Source organism: Falco cherrug, chromosome 7, assembly GCF_023634085.1.
Source record: "Falco cherrug isolate bFalChe1 chromosome 7, bFalChe1.pri, whole genome shotgun sequence".
In the NCBI taxonomy this organism is placed as follows: domain Eukaryota; kingdom Metazoa; phylum Chordata; class Aves; order Falconiformes; family Falconidae; genus Falco; species Falco cherrug.
Window position 1 is genome coordinate 49004147 of NC_073703.1, and position 16858 is coordinate 49021004.

A 16858-nucleotide genomic window follows, 5' to 3' on the forward strand; every position below is an offset into this window, starting at 1 on the left:
GCATTTGAAGAGAATGCTTCTTCAATTAGGTTTGTTAAGCAAAAGAAAACGTCAGATTTTCCCGCTTAAATTTGTATACTAAATACTTTGCCAAAGACAAGCAATTGAACTAGCATGTACTGAGTTGTTTGCAGTAACATAGAGCTAAGTCATGTACTCTGTGGATTTTTTAATATCAATTTCTTTGCTAATCTGAAAGCAACATGCAAATGCTGTAAGATGCTATAAAACTCTGTAACCTCAGCACACGTGTAAACACCTTGCTGATGTTTACAAATTCAGCCTAACCTAAGCATCGCCTTGCAATGGGAATGTGGCACAACCACACCATTACCTAGTCCATCGTATTTTTAGTGTGTCCACTGTGGCTGCTTCTGCACTTCATTTTTTTTGACAGAATAAGCTCTGTTGACAAGGAATAAGCTGTAAATGTAAATAACCAAAATGTTTACTGGCTTGCACCGAGAACACCCATGGTACGCTGAATTGACAGCCAGAGCTCAAATGAGAGTTCCAGGAGTTGGAAGCAGCATGGCTTTCTCCATGGACTCCAGCTCACTTCTGGCTACAAATGCCAATATGACAGCAATGAATTATTGTTTGAAATGTCTTTTGCTATTAAAGTTTTCAAGCAACAAAATAGAGGTGCAGTAAATAAAAACTATGAAATCTAAAGCTTCCCATAGTCCTAAAAGTAGTAAGTTTCTGGGTGATCTGCATATAATGGAAAAAAACATGAGGGTCTTTTAAAGCAGTGGTGGCTTCAAAGTCCCTAAGTACTTAGAAGCCTAATATTTAGTCAGCATCAAAAATATAAGCTAGGATACGTACAGCCTTCACTAAAAAAATCTGTTTCCCTTGATCGTTATTTAGGCAGTGATTGCTTTCAGTTTGCAATTCTGTTGTAAGATTTTCTTTAACAAGAAATAGCCTAGTAAATTCTAGAGCTGTATATTCCTGCAGTTCATTGGTTAGGGACCAGTTTAGTCAACCAGATAAACATATACTTAACTTTAAGGACATGTGTAAGAGTTGTTGAGTTAAAACATAGCTGTGTCCCACAAGATCACTATTCATTAGATAAAAGACCAGAAGATTGTGTTTGGCTGTGATGTGCTCTCAAGTGAGCCTACAATTCTGTGTGTTTACTCTGAAATTGGCCAAGGGATGGGCCAATCAACACTGAGGGGTGTCATGCGTCACATGGTTTTACTAGCCCTTAAGACATCCATTGCTTAGATGTGTAGTGGTGTGGGCTGTTTTTATTTCTTGGCAATAATTTCCTCCAAAAGTGGGGGGAAAAAATAAAAAAGCTCCAACTTCAGGTAAACATTCAAGTGACTTTAGTAGAAATCTCAGTAAAAACTCAATGAAAGCCTTAGGAATGCCAACTCAGGCTTGGTCTCTCCTAAATCTAACTGGATTACAAGTCTCACAAAGAAGAATGGGAAAAATTGCTTGTGATGCGTGCTTGTACTTTCTTTTTCTAACTTTGTCTTGAAGGCATCTTAAAGGTTGTATCTGGTTAATGCTTAAAATCCACAACCCACAGACTGATGAATGCTAGGACAATACTTGCGGAAGTACTGTGCTTCATGCTTATCTTACTGTCATGTCCTAGGTATCTAGAGCTGGTCACTGTCAGGGATTTCCAGCTGGGTTAAATGATCCCTCTAGTTTGACCTTCTTCAGTCTTAAAGGCCATTAGGGTGAGTAGCACAGAATAATTTGGAAAATTAACCTGTTTAGATTTCCATTAACATTGAAAAATTCAAGTTTCCATGGTTGAATTTGGCCAAGGTTAAAGTCCATCCTAATTTTCACAGAAGCTATTGCATCCTCATGCGGTGCCAGTAGTTGTATCATGCAGCAAACCAACTGCTGCAGCTCAGAGTAATGCATCCTGTTGTTGAGCCTCACAACTTTTGGATGTAAAGATTTGTCTTCAACACATACATAGTGATGACAGTGCTGCTATGTCTTGAAGTTGAGCATCTCCCTAAGAAGGCACCAGCAGGCTGAGCTGAAGTAGTTCAGCTGAGGCTACCCAAAGTGTTATACTACAATCAAGTAGACAATACTAAATAAGGAGCAAAACCAAAATGTTCAAGAAAATGTCTTGCTAGGATAGAGACTTACGGAATGCCAACAATAACCTTGTTCCTGCCAACGCTGAAATTCTCTCAGCTGTTTTGTATCTGTAAAATGAGCGTAAGGAGACCTGAGGGGTTCAAAGGCAGAGCTTTTGACAGCGGTGTGTGCCCAGAGGGCATCACTTGTATAATATATAAGGTAGAAAACAAGTGAATCATCATCTTCAAGGCCATAATCCTAAATATACACTTATTTGTGAAAGCTATTTTGTATTTATGAGCTCTTGTCTTCATAGTGTTGGTTTTGTGGGTGTATTTTCCTGGCAGACATCTCTCATGTTGATAAGGAGGGAACAATATAAACAGACCACCTGAGCAACCTATTTACCTGAATGGCCATTCCATTTTGTACAGCTACTAGAATAAATTCCTAGTCCATGTGAATAGGAAACTTTTCCCTTCTTTCCCAAGAATGCGGTTGCAGTGTGTTTACTACTGTTTTTCGTTTGTTTTAAAGGTACAGTATGAAAAAAATGCTCCAAACCCTAATTATGAAGGCACATGAGATAATGAAGGAGATGCTTTACACTGGGTGAAAATTATTGCTGCCTTTTAGAATTTCCTCTGTTAAGAAGCCTTTTTGATCCCAGCTTGATTAAAATCAAGATTTTAATCTTGATTTTCTAGTTTTTCTGGTTGAATGTGTGTAGCAAGCCTAGTACTATCCAGTCATTTGTCAAAAAGCATTTATAAATGAAAGGGGGTTTAGTACTTTGAGAAGCCACTTGTTGGGTTTATAGCTTCTAAAGTACACTGGAAAAGAAAGATGAAGCTTTGGTATGAGAGAGAACTTTTGTTTGCATGTTAAAGCAGTATCATCTTTGGACACTTCTTTTCAGTTGAAATTTACTTTGGAGCTGTATCTCTTAAAATCACCCAGATGTTTACAGCACTTCATTATGGCACAGCATTAATAAGACTCCTAATGAATTTGATGGGTACTTTCATGCTGTTATGAAAGCTATAGGGAACTTTCAAAGAGGATACCAAGAATTGCAGGACAGGCAAGGAGGGTTTTCCTCATTTTTTGTTTTTTCTGCTCATTGGCACGTATCGTACTTTTGTTACTAAATGGTTAATACGTGGATTTGCTGAGAAAAAAATTAAGCTATTAAGATTGAGCCTTTTTATCCCTAACAGTGTCTAGATGAATGCTAATAACTGTGTTTGGATTTAGTTAAGAGTTACTTAATTGTAGAGCTCTGATGCACCAATTCAGCCACAGGGATTTATGTGGCCACTAGAAACTTGTTCTGTGTGAGTGATGTGATCCAAAATCACTGGTGTAGCTGCTTTCAACGACAAACCTGTGAGAATTTATCGCAGGAAAGGTCTTTCAAGAGCCATCACTCAAGAAATCAATTCATAGGAGAACTTGCTTTTTGTTTCCCATTGTCATGGCAAGATTCATTCTTACAATCTGTCATCTTAATCAGAGCTCCTTGTTCAGTCTGCCATTCTGTGAAGTACTCTGAATTATATAAAAAGCCTCCACACTTCTACTCCTTTTTGTTCCTAGCTAGCATGTCTAGAAGCTGCTATATTTCTGATCTTCTCACATTCTTGCTGACTTAATCTTTGCTCAGTGCCCTTAAAAACTACGTTAATCCCCAATCATTTCATAGCCTTTTACTTTGTGCTACCTGGCACAACTTGGGTAGAGGCAAATGCAACATCATGATATTACTTGTCTCTGAGTTTCTGAGCATTTAAGTAGATAATTTTTTTTGCACAAAGCACATCATTATTATATCCTTTTCTGTAATGATAATAATGTGATTCATCCTTAATTCTATTACTTTTCATCTCGGCCTCAGTACACAATTCTGAGGTAATGAAGCATGCAAGTTCCCAGGTTGTTACTCCACTATAAAGCCCTATCAGAAATTTAACAATTAAAAAAGATGTTCCACATGTGCATCATTACATAAATAAGTGATCATCTTTATGATAGGTATTATACTTTATGGTTTAAAACACACTTTCTCACTTTAGACTTTGAATGATGGATAGAATACAATCCCTGTAGATAGAAACACATCTTGTTTACACCAGACAAGAAACAAACTAGCAACCCTCCTTCCATAAAGAACTGGTATCCCTTTAAGGTCTGAAATTTAGAGTAAATCTGAATCTTTACCATGTTACAGTAGGATTTGCTTTTTTAGGTTGATTAGGCTTGAGATTCAGGATTGGAAAAGCAGAGATAGTAAACAGACAGAGCCAGAGCTTCACATAAATATGTCAGTGCCAAATATAAAGACTTGTTAAAAAAAGTCCATGGCCAGATTCTCAGCTGTCATGATCAGAAAACTTAACAAATAGGAAGAATTATGGAAGCTTTCTCTTTGTCTGTGAAAATGTAAGCTATATTACAAATTCTGTCTTTCTACAAACAACAGCTAATCTCTACCAAGGCTTCACCCTGAAGATGCTCACAAGGAGAGGAGCATAACATGTCTTTGCTCACTCACTCTGCTTTGTAGACTGGTCAGTGCATGCAGACACAAGAAGCACTTTTGGGTCTTTCAGATATTTCTGCAGGGAGTGGTTTTCCAATCGCTCAAATTTTTGTACTTCCTTGGATCTTCCTTGCCAAGGACCATAGAATTCCATGCAACACCTGTCTTGCGTGAGGTCTGGATAACTACCTTGGCTTTGTTCTTAGGAACTGTAACTTAATCTCTTTCTGTCAGGCTTTGTCACGCCACTAAATTAGAAAGTTAACTTGCTAAGTGCCCACACACAGACACTCTGACACACACTCCCTTTGAGGTGTTAAAATCAGGTTTCCCTATGACTAGGTAAGAGGTGCCTGAAGGCACTGCTTTGTGAGGTCCCGCAGCCAGCAGGTTCATGACTGAGGGGTGGAAGGATACCTGTAAAGCTTCCTGTGGCTCCCTACCATCAGACCCACCACCTGGTGGGTAGAGAGTTGGTATTACAGATCTCCTTTTTTGCAACTTACTGCAGACATGTCCATCTATCTTCCTTTCAAGCACCTAGGTGTTATCCTGATTGCTTCCTCCCCTGCCTACCTGATACTCCCAAAACATTTCTAGGTATGCAATTACATACTTATTTCTTGAAAATACAAGTATCTTCTTTCGAACAAAACCAACATAATTCAATGATGTGGTCTGACTGGCTTCATATGGTTTATGGCGCAAGGTTCCATGAAAAGTGAACTTTAGTTCACAACCTCTCCATAGGGACTCATTTTATTTTCCATATAATAAGGCATAAAAAGCTATATAAAATCTAAGTTGCAAGTTAACAGGAAAAGTCTTGCACAGGAAGAGACTTTATCCACACACTGGAGTCTGTCTAAAGGGATTATTCAAACCCATGTGTGTGGACATGTACAGGATGTGTGATTGTGAGTATAAAACAATTCCTGCCTGCCTGGCAGACCCATCATCTTTACTTCTCTTTCTTAGAGTTCAGAGTTATTGCTGCAGCCCAGTTAATACATAAGTCAATACATTAGTCAATCAGACACAAAGAAACCTCACCAAAACAAAACAAAACAAACAAAAAAAAAGTCTGTGCTCCACTGTGATAAGTATTTGTGGAAAGACCTGGATAGATATGTAAAGAAGTACCATGTGCTTGTAAAAAAATCTTGTCACGTTATAGGTCATTTTCCTTTGCTCCTTTTTTCAAATGGCCTCTAGGCTACTCTTTCTCCACTGTACAATTAAACTTCCTAAGCCAGATTCAAAAGCTGGAGAAACTGTTAAATCAAGCATTCAGTGAGCAGAAACCTCCTGCCAACCCCAATAGGATTTAAAACCCCAGTAAGTTTTTAAAAATGGAAACAAATGGAGCCTAAGTTCAAAGATTGCAAACTCAGGTAGACCATGAAGAGCTGGTTTTCTAAATGACTTCATGGAACAGTATTTTTAAAAAATCAGAAGAAAGAGATACATGTAACTGCTAACTAATTTGGAGATAGGAGTGGGTTTGCACAGACCACTCTTCCCTGCAGGTTCAGTAAGGATGCTGCTGGTCAGCTCTTTTAAATACGGAATCATAGATAGCATCTTTAGAATCATTTAGGTTGGAAGAGACTCTTAAGATCATTGAGTCCAACCATAAACCTAACACTGCCTAGTCCACCACTAAACCATGTCCCTAAGTACCACATCTACACACACATCTCCAGGGATGGTGATTCCACCACCTCCCTGGGCAGCCTGTTCCAATGCTTGGCCACCCTTTCAGTGAAGAAATATTTCCTAATATCCAATCTAAACCTTCCCTGGTGCAACCTGAGGCTGTTTCCTCTTGTTCTGTCCCTTGTTATCTGGGAGACCTACCCCCACCTGCCTACAGCCTCCTTTCAGGTAGTTGGAGAGAGCAGTAAGGTCCCACCTGAGCCTCCCTTTCTCCAGACTGAACGACCCCAGTTCCCTCAGCTACTCCTCATCAGGCTTGTTCTCTAGAGCCTTCACCAGCTTTGTTGCTCTTTGGATGTGCTCCAGCGCCTCAATGTCTGTCTGATAGTGAGAGGCCCGAAACTGAATGCAGTGTTTGAGATGCGCAGAGTGCAGGGGGACGATCACATCCCGTGTCCTACTGGTCACACTAGAAGTCCAGGCAGACACCATCCACAGCCTTTCCCTCATCTGCTAGGCAGGTCACCTTGTCATAGAAGGAGATCAGGTCATCAAGTAGGACCTGCCTTTCATAAACCCATGCTGGCTGGGCCTCATCACCTGGTTGCCCTGATGTGATTATGATTAAACTCACTCAAATGATTATATTAAACTCACAGAATGTATACTAAATGCTAACTCCGAGGGGACAACATGGATGGAAAATGATCAAGGGAGAAGAGTTCCTCTCCCACTGCAAAAAGGCAAGTCATGCTTCAGGGTATTGCTTGTAATACCAGCCCCTAGGCCAAATCAGACTCCACGGTAAATGACTAAATCTCTACTCAGAATTCATTAATGTCTTACGAATAAGAAGAAAAAAACCTACATAATGGAGTTAAAATTGAAAGAGCTTAGTGGCAGCAAGAGGCTTAAAATAACCCCATGGTTAATGCGGGCTAAAGCTTATGTTACTCTTGTTTGTAGTAGTTTTGTGTGTTTGGTTTTGCCTCTTTTTAAATTTTTGTTTTTGTGAAGAGGCTGAGACCTGACCAGAGTATTTTAATGGTGCAAATGCAACGTTTAACAATGTGACATCACAGGAATGATGCCACAGCTAATGTATACTTTGCACAGTAAAAGTATTTTAGCTGTTTCCCCTCTATGGCCTGTCATATTGTGGCTGTATATGATGAGCTTCACCAGCTCAACTGTGGTTTGGAACTCGTATCAAATCTAAGAAAATAAACCCCCACACTACAGCACATGTCATGACACAGTGGAGCAATATAGCCCGCTTGTCCCCCAGTGTAGGCTCAGCAGCTGTTGTCTGGATATAAATCATTCAAGCAGCAGACAACTCTATTTCAACTCAAAAAAAGAAGTTTCTTGGTAAGCTGATGCTTGAGCCCTAATTTCAGAAGAGTTGTGGCAGACAGTCCAGATTCCTCACATGCAGCAAGTGAAATCCCTGTTGTCCTGGTGATGTTCCATTTTTCTAGTCACTAGTCTTTTATCTGGCAACCAGAGTTAACCCTTTCCTACATATGGGATAGGAGTAAGCGGACCATGCAGGGTAGAGCAGATCCATACCCCCTGTCCCTGCCATGAGGGCAGCATATGGTCCTGAGTCATCAGTGTTACACTGTCTCTTCAGGGAAAGGGGAAGAGCTACAACCCTGATCCAAGCATATCGCTGCTAACAAATACCCTTCAGGGCAGATTAAGTTCTCATTTACTCCCATGCAATTCCACTGATTGCTAGGATGAGCTCTGTCAGCAAAGATTCACCAAGCTTACTACACGCCAAACTTCATGATGCCATTTTTGCCATGACTTTTCAGCTGTGACTATATTTGAACTATCTGCGTATAAGGTGATTGGCAATAAGACATTTGCAGCTTGTTCACTTTTTATTCTGAGGTCAAGACCCTTTCTACCTCTGCTCTCCCCCCACCCTTCTTAAGAAGGCCAATCCTCCTAGGAACAACTGAGCTGCCATTTATGCCTGCCATTTATTCATTGCCTCCAAAGAAAGCAGAGTTTGGTTTGATAGCAAAGATCTAGCTCAAGAGATGTTCTTAGACCCTGAACAGAAACTTAAGCCAGTCTGTCCAAGGTCATTTTCTCAGGAGTAACTCTTACTACCTAGACTGAAATAATTGCTACAAAACATAAGCTGGTATTTTATTCATGGTATTCCAGGAAGAAAATGCTATTTCCCTAAATTCTTCCTAAATATTTTTCTGAAATCCTGAATGTTTTCTAAATAACCCTTAATAAGCCTCCAAGTGCTATTTTGCCAGACCCCCCAAAAATTATTTTCCTCATTCTGTTATCCTACTTTGAAATAGCCATTTGCTATGCTAAGAAGAACCTCCCCTCTGAGCAGCTCACCAGCCCCCCCAAAAAACCCTAAAAGCCAATCTCCAGGCAGTGCTGAGCAGAATTTTGTGCTGAGAATTACCTGCTTGATTAATTGACACAGCTGAAATACCTTATACAAATTAAACACGGTCTCTGCTAATTTACCCTATCTACAGCATCTGTTTTCAGTAACCTTGTTATGATCTTTGTCTACGTTTTTCATTTAGATGAAATACTGTTTTTTCCCCTCTAGTTTTTACTCTAGGTTTGTGCTAAGCTGGGTAAGTATTTGGGACATGCAGAGTTCTTTCCCCATAACTGACTGAAAATAAAAGGGCATTGTCACTCAAGCACTGTGCAAATTGTTAACCCTTAACTTTTGTGAGGAAAGAAGTTATATTTGGTAACTAAGGTAAAGAAGTGAACATTTTTTCCAACCTTTTTGGCCTAGAAACTTCACTGGGAATAGGAGAAGGAAATAAACAGTTGAAAAGAAGTAGAACAGCAAACTTTCCCAGAGGAAGGTAAAATAAAACCTAAGAAAAATGCTTGGAGGAAATAGGAACAAAAAATCTTAGGGACCTTGGTGTTTAATAAATTGCTTTCCTGCATTTTGATACCATTATGTGTAGCAACCAGCAAGAGAAACAGACTACAGCTTAAAAATTGCAGATAAATAGATTATCTCATATAGCACTGTATATCTTGTATACAAAACAAACTGTAAATATTTAGATAATCTAAAATGCTTATGGACAGATTATTTTTTTTTCTTGTACCTTGTGCATACTGTGGGGATGAGAGACAATGGAAAGAGTAAGTAGCTAAATTCGGGATTATTGAGGCAAGAGGTTGTTTTTTGCTTAAAAGGTGGTAAAATTGCAGTTGAATCCTGATACTCATTTGTATTAATGTGCTTACATATCACCTTGGCTGAGCAGAGAGTATTTGAAGTCGGTGAAAATACAGATTGTGTTCACTTTGAGACACTTCTGTATTCTCCTAAGGTGAACAAAAATCAAATATCCTGGGCTCAGGGGAGTTCCACCCTTTTTCTAGCGATAAATGCTGCCTCAAAAGGGAGAAGGATAGGTGTCACTGGGCTAGGCAGAAGATGATACTCAGTCATTCAAAAGCCACCACATATGTCTAGCTCTTGGTATGCGCTGCTGCCAAGTGATAATGCTGTTTCATGTGACTACACATCGTCCAATATTTGGTTCATTTCTTTTATAAATCTTGTCAATGTTTTCAAGTGCCTGTAGCTGGCAGAAAATATTATCTTCTTTGAAGGTCTCAGTTCTTACAGTTCTCTGTGGGCCTATCTTGGAACTTAGCTGTTTGGCTGCTTGTCACTATGACATAGGAAAATAATGAGCAGAATTAATTTATATTATCATGTACTGGCTTCAGTGAAGTTAGAATAAACGAGGTTTTGGTCTGATGGGCTTCAGACAAGCATTCAGAATGCTTTGTCTGTTTGAATAGCCAAAGAAGCTCAGCACAGTGGAACAATGATTTATTAAACCAAGGTAATCATTTACATGTTTGAAAGATCACAGCTGCTAAAATGCATTCTGCACTGTTTTGTGATACCTACCTGTGTACAGAGGTACCATTAATACAGAGATTATATTAGTGGTGTTCAGTTGCATAGGAGGGGCTCATGTTGTAGGTATGCTTCTGACTTTGCATTTGTGTCCCAGCACTGCCCATAAGTTGGTGTGCAGTCAAACTCCACTCTGTCATGCATTATTTTTTTCCTTCAGCAAAAAAATCTGAAGCATAAGAAAGCCTTATACATATTTAAGCCCCTTCCTTGCGTGCTTTAAGGTGGTACTGTGGCCTTCATGATATATAGAGAGAGCTGTGCATGTGGGCGCGCACTGATGTCAGTGACAGACAGCAGAGCAGAAGGACAGATCCAGGGGGATCCAGTCCATCAGGGCCCAGATTCTGCCCTAACTTAAATCTGTGTATCTTCTATTTACTTCAGTGGGACATTCTTGCAGTTTTGTCATTATGTGACTGCAGGTTTCAGGTGCAAAAAGTTCTGCATTTTTCTGGAACAAAGTATTGTTTACGACTGTAAATAGAGGCACAAAAACAGTGCAAAGAGGATGACAGTCCATAAGACAAAAATTCGTGGTTTAGAGGTCAAACATTTTCATCTTTAGTAATTGGATAGAAAATTTCTGATGCAAAATGCTGATTTTTGTAATGTGCTACGTAAGAAGCTTCTCTTATCCTTTGCAGAAGGTTTTTATTTCATTATTGTTTCCCCTTGTTTCCCCCCTGCAACATACTCAAAAGTCTAGAACAATACTTTGTGGTCTGGTGATAAAAATCTCATTGCTAAGAGCAGCGCTAACAGTGCATGTGCTTAGATTATTATCCTTTGTGGTACCATGTTTTGTGTGATGATGTTCATCTGTCAATGCTTTTTGTAACAGGTCTGCATGGTTAGCATATTTTAGTATTGGGTCTTTTTTATTTAAGAGACCCATACCAATCAGAATTTCAGTCAGTGCTGAGGGTTCACTTACAATCTTGAAAAGCTGGAGAGTGAAAAACGCATTTTTTGCACTTGGGGGAAACACACAATATGGTATTAAGTTCCTGGAAATTTAGGAATGTCCTTAAAGAGCTTTGTGTTCTCATTTCCTTGTCTTCTCAGAGGGTATTTGGATAGCTACATTTTACATGGATGAACTTTTGAAGGAGATGGTTGCTGTCACGTAAAAGCTCTGTGTTGTTTGACCACCTCAAGCAGGGCTGGCTTCAGTCCACATGGGATGTAATCCTGGAATCGTCACAGCAGCTGTGGGAGTAGGTCCACTGTCCCCTCCCTTCCTGAACCATTGTGTGCTGGCCTGACTCGGAATGGAAGGGGGATCTGGCCAGCAAACACCGTGCTGTCACTCAGAAATGCATGGGAATAGAAATAAGGCTTGAGTACAAGAGCAGGACCAGAGGCCTGCTTCTGCATGGGAGGACTTATTTCAGCAGTGATGTTAGGGGAATGATATGCTTGCATTGTCTGTGAGTTAGAAGCCCACAGCTCAGGAAGCCGATATTTGTGAGGTTGCTTTCCTTTGGATGGTATGAAGCGATAGGCATGGCATGAGGTGGGAAAGGTTCAGGAAATCAGACTAAACCTAGCCCAAAGCAAAATCTTAGAAAGACATATAATGTCACCAAGTGCTTCTGTTTACTGGTCCATTCCAGTTCTGCCTAATCATTTGCTAATGGAAGAGCCTCTAAGGTTTTCTTCTGAATTACTTTCAGCTGTCCATATTTCAATGTTTCAGAGCAATATGTAATCAACCTGTAGTGAATAATAGGTCTAAATAAGTTACATGTTCGTGTTCAGAGTATCATAGAATCATAGAGTGGTTTGGGTTGAAAGGGAGCTTAAAGACCACCTAGTTCCAACCCCACTGCCATGGGCAGGGACACCTTCCACTAGACCAGGTTACCCAAAGCATCCACAATTTTGCTGGGCAACCTGTTCCAGTTCTCACAAATTTCACAGAAAATAATTTCTTCCTAATAGCTAATATAATCTACCTTCTTTTAGTTTAAAACCATTCCCCCGTGTCCTATCACTATATGCCCCCGCAAAAAAGTCCCTCTCCAGATTTCTTGTAGGCCCCCTTTAGGTACTGGAAGGCCCCTGTAAGGTCTCCCAGGAGCTTTCTCTTCTCCAGGCTGACCAACCCCGACTTTCTCAGCCTGTCTTCATAGGGGAGGTGCTCCAGGCCTCTGATCATCTTCGTGGCCCTCCTCTGGACTAAGAGAAGGAAGTTATCATCCACATTCCAAGAACCTCCTGGAGTGCCTATGCCTTGCTGTGTTGCTCCTCCAACAGGTACTGGGGTGGTTGAAGTCCCCCAGTAGGACCAGGGCTTGTGAATGTGAGGTAGCTTCATCTGCTCGGTCTTCCTGGTCGAGTGGCCTGTAGCAGACCCCCACTGTCATGTCATCTGTACCTGCTCCTGTCCTTCCTTTAATCCTGACCCATAAGCTGTCAGTCAGCTCCTCATCCACATCCAGATGGACCTCCGTGCACTCCAGCTGGTTGCTGACATAAAGGGTGACACCTCCTCCTCTTTTCCCCTGCCTGTCCTTCCTAAAGAGCTTGTATCCTTCCATTCCAACACTCCAGTCATAAGAGTCATCCCACCATGTCTCCATGATGCCAGTCAGATCATAGCCCTGCAGGCATGCTGACATCTCTAACTCCTCTTGTTTATTCCCCATGCTATATGTGTTTGCATTGAGGCGTTTAAGTTGGGCCCGCGATGAACATGAGTTATTGGCTGGAGCAGCTGGAATTCTGCTGTGCTGCTCTTCAGGTGCTCTCTTGCTGCCCTGCAATTCCCCTCCAGGCTCTAAGCATCTCATGCTGGCATCGGTACCGAACTGGAGTACAAGTGAAATTAGATGTAATCCCCACTTGCAAAGTTTGGATCCCAAGTTCCTTGATTTCGTGGCACACTTCCACCAGTGATTTCATAGCTTTTTGTCCCATGTGGATGAAAACTGCAGACACTGTCTCATCTTTCTTATAATTCCTCAAATAACTGCTGTGCACATTATCCCCTGGCTAATCCTTATATATCTCTGATACTTGCATTCATAAGCCTTCAAGAAGTAGGCATGCCTCACATTTAAGCTGTCAGAATGTGCACTGATATTCATGTTTTTTATTCTACTATCAGCAGTATATTTTGTTGCAACAACCACTGTAAAATATTTTAAAAGGTACAAAGTGAAATTTACAGCACTTTGAGGGTTCCCCCCCCCCGCCTTCCCCCTTAAAATAAAGAGTATCCACCAGTGCATTTTCTGCTGGTGCTACTTTTTTAACAACCAAATATATTGGAAGGAAATGGCATTTTACTGTGAAAGGGAAAATTGTGAAACTCTTTGCATCAAAATGACTGAATTCTTATTACCAGTCTAATCATAACTTTCTGGTGAGAAACTTTATGAAGACAACAAGCTATACTATATATTACAAAAAATGTTTTGATTCCCTGGAAATGGTTTAGTACTGAGAACATCAAAACATTATATATCTTTTCAAACCTGTTTTGGGTCTGTAGACCTCAGACTACTGTTATAGAAGATTTGGTTTCCTTTTTCTAAAATCTTGTCTTTATCTTGCGTAAGACCAGATCTCAAAAATATATATTTTCTTGATTAAAAAAATATGTTCTTTACCCATTTCTCCTATTTAAGTAGATAGCCTTAACTTTTAGGGAAACTATACATTTTATCTGTAGTAGTATTTTTAGTGTTTTTTTCAAGTATATTTTAATATTTTGTTTATAAGAAGGACTGTTTTGCTGATGATTTCTCAGGTGTTGAGAAAGTTAGAGGCATGGCTTTTGAAGTCCTGCACTTATGTGCGTATCACTTACTCAAATATAAACCATAGTCAAACAACTTTCCTCTGAACACTGCCAATTCAATGAAACCAAAGGTTTTCTTGGGGGACGCATAGTTTTCGGACTAATTTTAAGTGGCAGCTGTTCAAGTCTTATTAGAACCAGGTTGAAAAATGTTCTTTTGACCTCAGCATTGTGATTATATTACAATAAAACGTTAATGTTGAAATGAAACGTTTTGGGAAGATTGAACAAAATATTGTGGAAACCTTTATTTTGCAAATAAATCTTCATAAACTTTTCCTGAATTGGAGTTAAATAAGGTATTAAAATCTCTGTTTTCCTGCTAATAAAACTTTGTTCTTCAGCCGTCTCTCCTGCTTAAGGAGACAGCCATGATCTTTGGGGAAACTGAATTTTCCAGCTCAAGACCAATAGTTTAGTCCATGAAACAGTTGGGATGATGTGTCCAGTGAATTAATTCTGTTTACATCTCCACCATTTGAGAGATAACTGCAAAAAATACCTTAAAGGCTGCACCATTAGAAGGACAAACCTTTGCCAATTTCAGAGACTTCTTCGGAGCAGTGAATATATAGTGTTTGTGAAATGTGGGAAGTGACGGAATATGCATCAGATTCCCCAGTTAAATATGATGGAAGTAATTCAGACTTTCCTCTCACTTCTGGCATTTTGTGCTATAACTTTTCCTTGATTTTCATTTTCCATTCTAGTGCCAACAATATGCCTAAGCAAGTAGAAGTACGGATGCATGAAAGTCATTTAAGTCCAGTGGAGCACAGATCCAGGAACATATGTGTGCAGTTCTGCCAGTCGCTCCACAGGAATCTGCTCCTGACTCTTACTGTATTCGGTACGTTACAGCTGCTGGTCTGAACATTCTGTGTGTATCTGGATTTGTTCGTGTAATACCACAGACTCTGTTCCAGCTGAACAGCCAGAGAGTAAATAGGATGCCCGTAGACATTGTCACTTCAGTTCAGGTGTGCAGGGTATTACTGACACAGCACAGAGCAAATCCAAACCACCGAGGTACATTCTGTATCTGGTTTTGAATGAAGTGTGATCTAAGTCCCAAGGCCAGTCAGGTCAATGTCATTCAGTAGAACTAAATGCACTACACGTTTTTTTTTTTTCTTTCAGTTACTTGAAAAAAGACAAAAACTCTTCAAAATTTCCTTCCCTTCATCTTTATCTCTCAGTTCATGCTCTGCTGCTTTTAAGGCTTGGTCCCTCTCCCTGTAGCTGTAAGCCAGTGCTCCGTGATCTCATCCTGAATATTGCCTCTGGCTTTGGCAGCTTCCAAATATGGAATAATTTGACATTTTATTGTGGTGCGCTGGCTCTTTGCCTGTTTCTTTTTCACTGAAAGCCTAACAGCCAAATGCAGCAGCAAATTCATAGACACACTCTATTTTGTTATTGTTTGAAAGACTAGCTGCAGCTGGTCTTGAGCTGCAAATTTCACATCCATATTTTTCAGTCTTCAAAACCCATACTGCTGAAGTGTTTAGACAGTATTTGCTTTGAATCATTTTTAGAAGGTGCCTGATGCAGGTCCAGAAAAAGTTTTAAGTACACACATTTTTTCATTGTATCAAACTGATACTTCAAAGAGTCATAGTTGCTGCAAATCACAATGCAGGCTTTGCTGTCAAGTTTTATTACACTTGAGGCTTGGGATCAGGAAAACAAAGGCATCCTGGATGTAAACATAAAATATGTATTCACAAAGACCATGTTATGAAAGTAAACATGGCCTTTTCCCCTGAGAGAGGGGTTTAGGTGTTACCACTGTATAAATCTAAATAAGTGATAAAGGGATTGTTTGTGATTGGAGAATATTAGCACAAAGAGAAGGATGCAGACCATCAAAGGGAAGGAATGATAAATAAGTACCAAGAATTGAGTTTTCTTCAATGGTATCTGCGCAATTCCAGGTCAGGCACTCTCTTCCAAAACCCCCAAATGAAACTAGAATCTCTTTTCCTCACAAGAATATTCTAGCTTTCCTGCAGTGTTTTTCTTAGGCTGTAAAATAGCTACGCGTGCTGACATTGTTGTCAAGTGGTTCCATTCTTATGTTGACAGCTAGATGTCGTACACTGAAGAGCTGAGTCGTAACCCCGGCTCTTCTGTCAGATCTGTGTAGCCTCATGTAAATCACTTCATCTCTTGGTGCCTCAATTTTGCCAGCTATAGAACAATGATATGAAATATATTTGACTATCACTCTATGTATTGCAAGGCCTACACATTATCAGTAAACTTCAATAACATTGTGGTTTGCAGCAAATTTGTATTTGAAGAAGCAGAATAGTACGTTACGTATAAGCTCAGCTGGCAGAAGATTCCACATCAGGACCACTTCTCTTTAATTATGAGATACATAGTAAGCATGTTACAGCCTTATATTAATCAGAAGCTTAAGTCTTCCAAAAATCAGCTGCCTTGTGTAACCATTTTTCTCCTAGGCTGTTATTCTGGGTATTCAGTGTGCATTCAGATATATATGTTACTGACCTGCCCTCTTTTATTCTTCTAGGTGTCATCCTGGGTGCACTGTGTGGGGGTCTTCTTCGTCTAGCAACACCTATTGACCCTGATATCATCATGTTAATAGCCTTCCCAGGAGATATACTTATGAGGATGCTAAAAATGCTGATCCTCCCTTTAATTATCTCCAGTTTAATCACAGGTAAGATCTATTAGCCATAAATACTTTAAGATGCTTGCTACAAATATCACCTGGTTTGCTTTTTGTGATGGAGGAAGAATGATAGTGTGACCCTGTCAGGGATTTTGCAGTTGCAATGTGTAT

General features: G+C 39.9%; 1 protein-coding gene across 2 annotated transcripts in view; it reads left to right on the forward strand.

Moving 5' to 3' along the window:
- The window catches only part of SLC1A2 (solute carrier family 1 member 2), a 93873-nt gene that overhangs the window by 45850 nt on the left and 31165 nt on the right, over nt 1–16858 (forward strand). For both annotated transcript variants that reach the window (XM_055716941.1, XM_027807962.2), the window contains exons 2-3: nt 14751–14890; nt 16583–16735. In XM_055716941.1, coding sequence (XP_055572916.1) covers nt 14761–14890; nt 16583–16735 — 283 coding nt within the window. In that variant the 5' untranslated portion in view covers nt 14751–14760. The remainder of the gene's footprint in view (nt 1–14750; nt 14891–16582; nt 16736–16858) is intronic.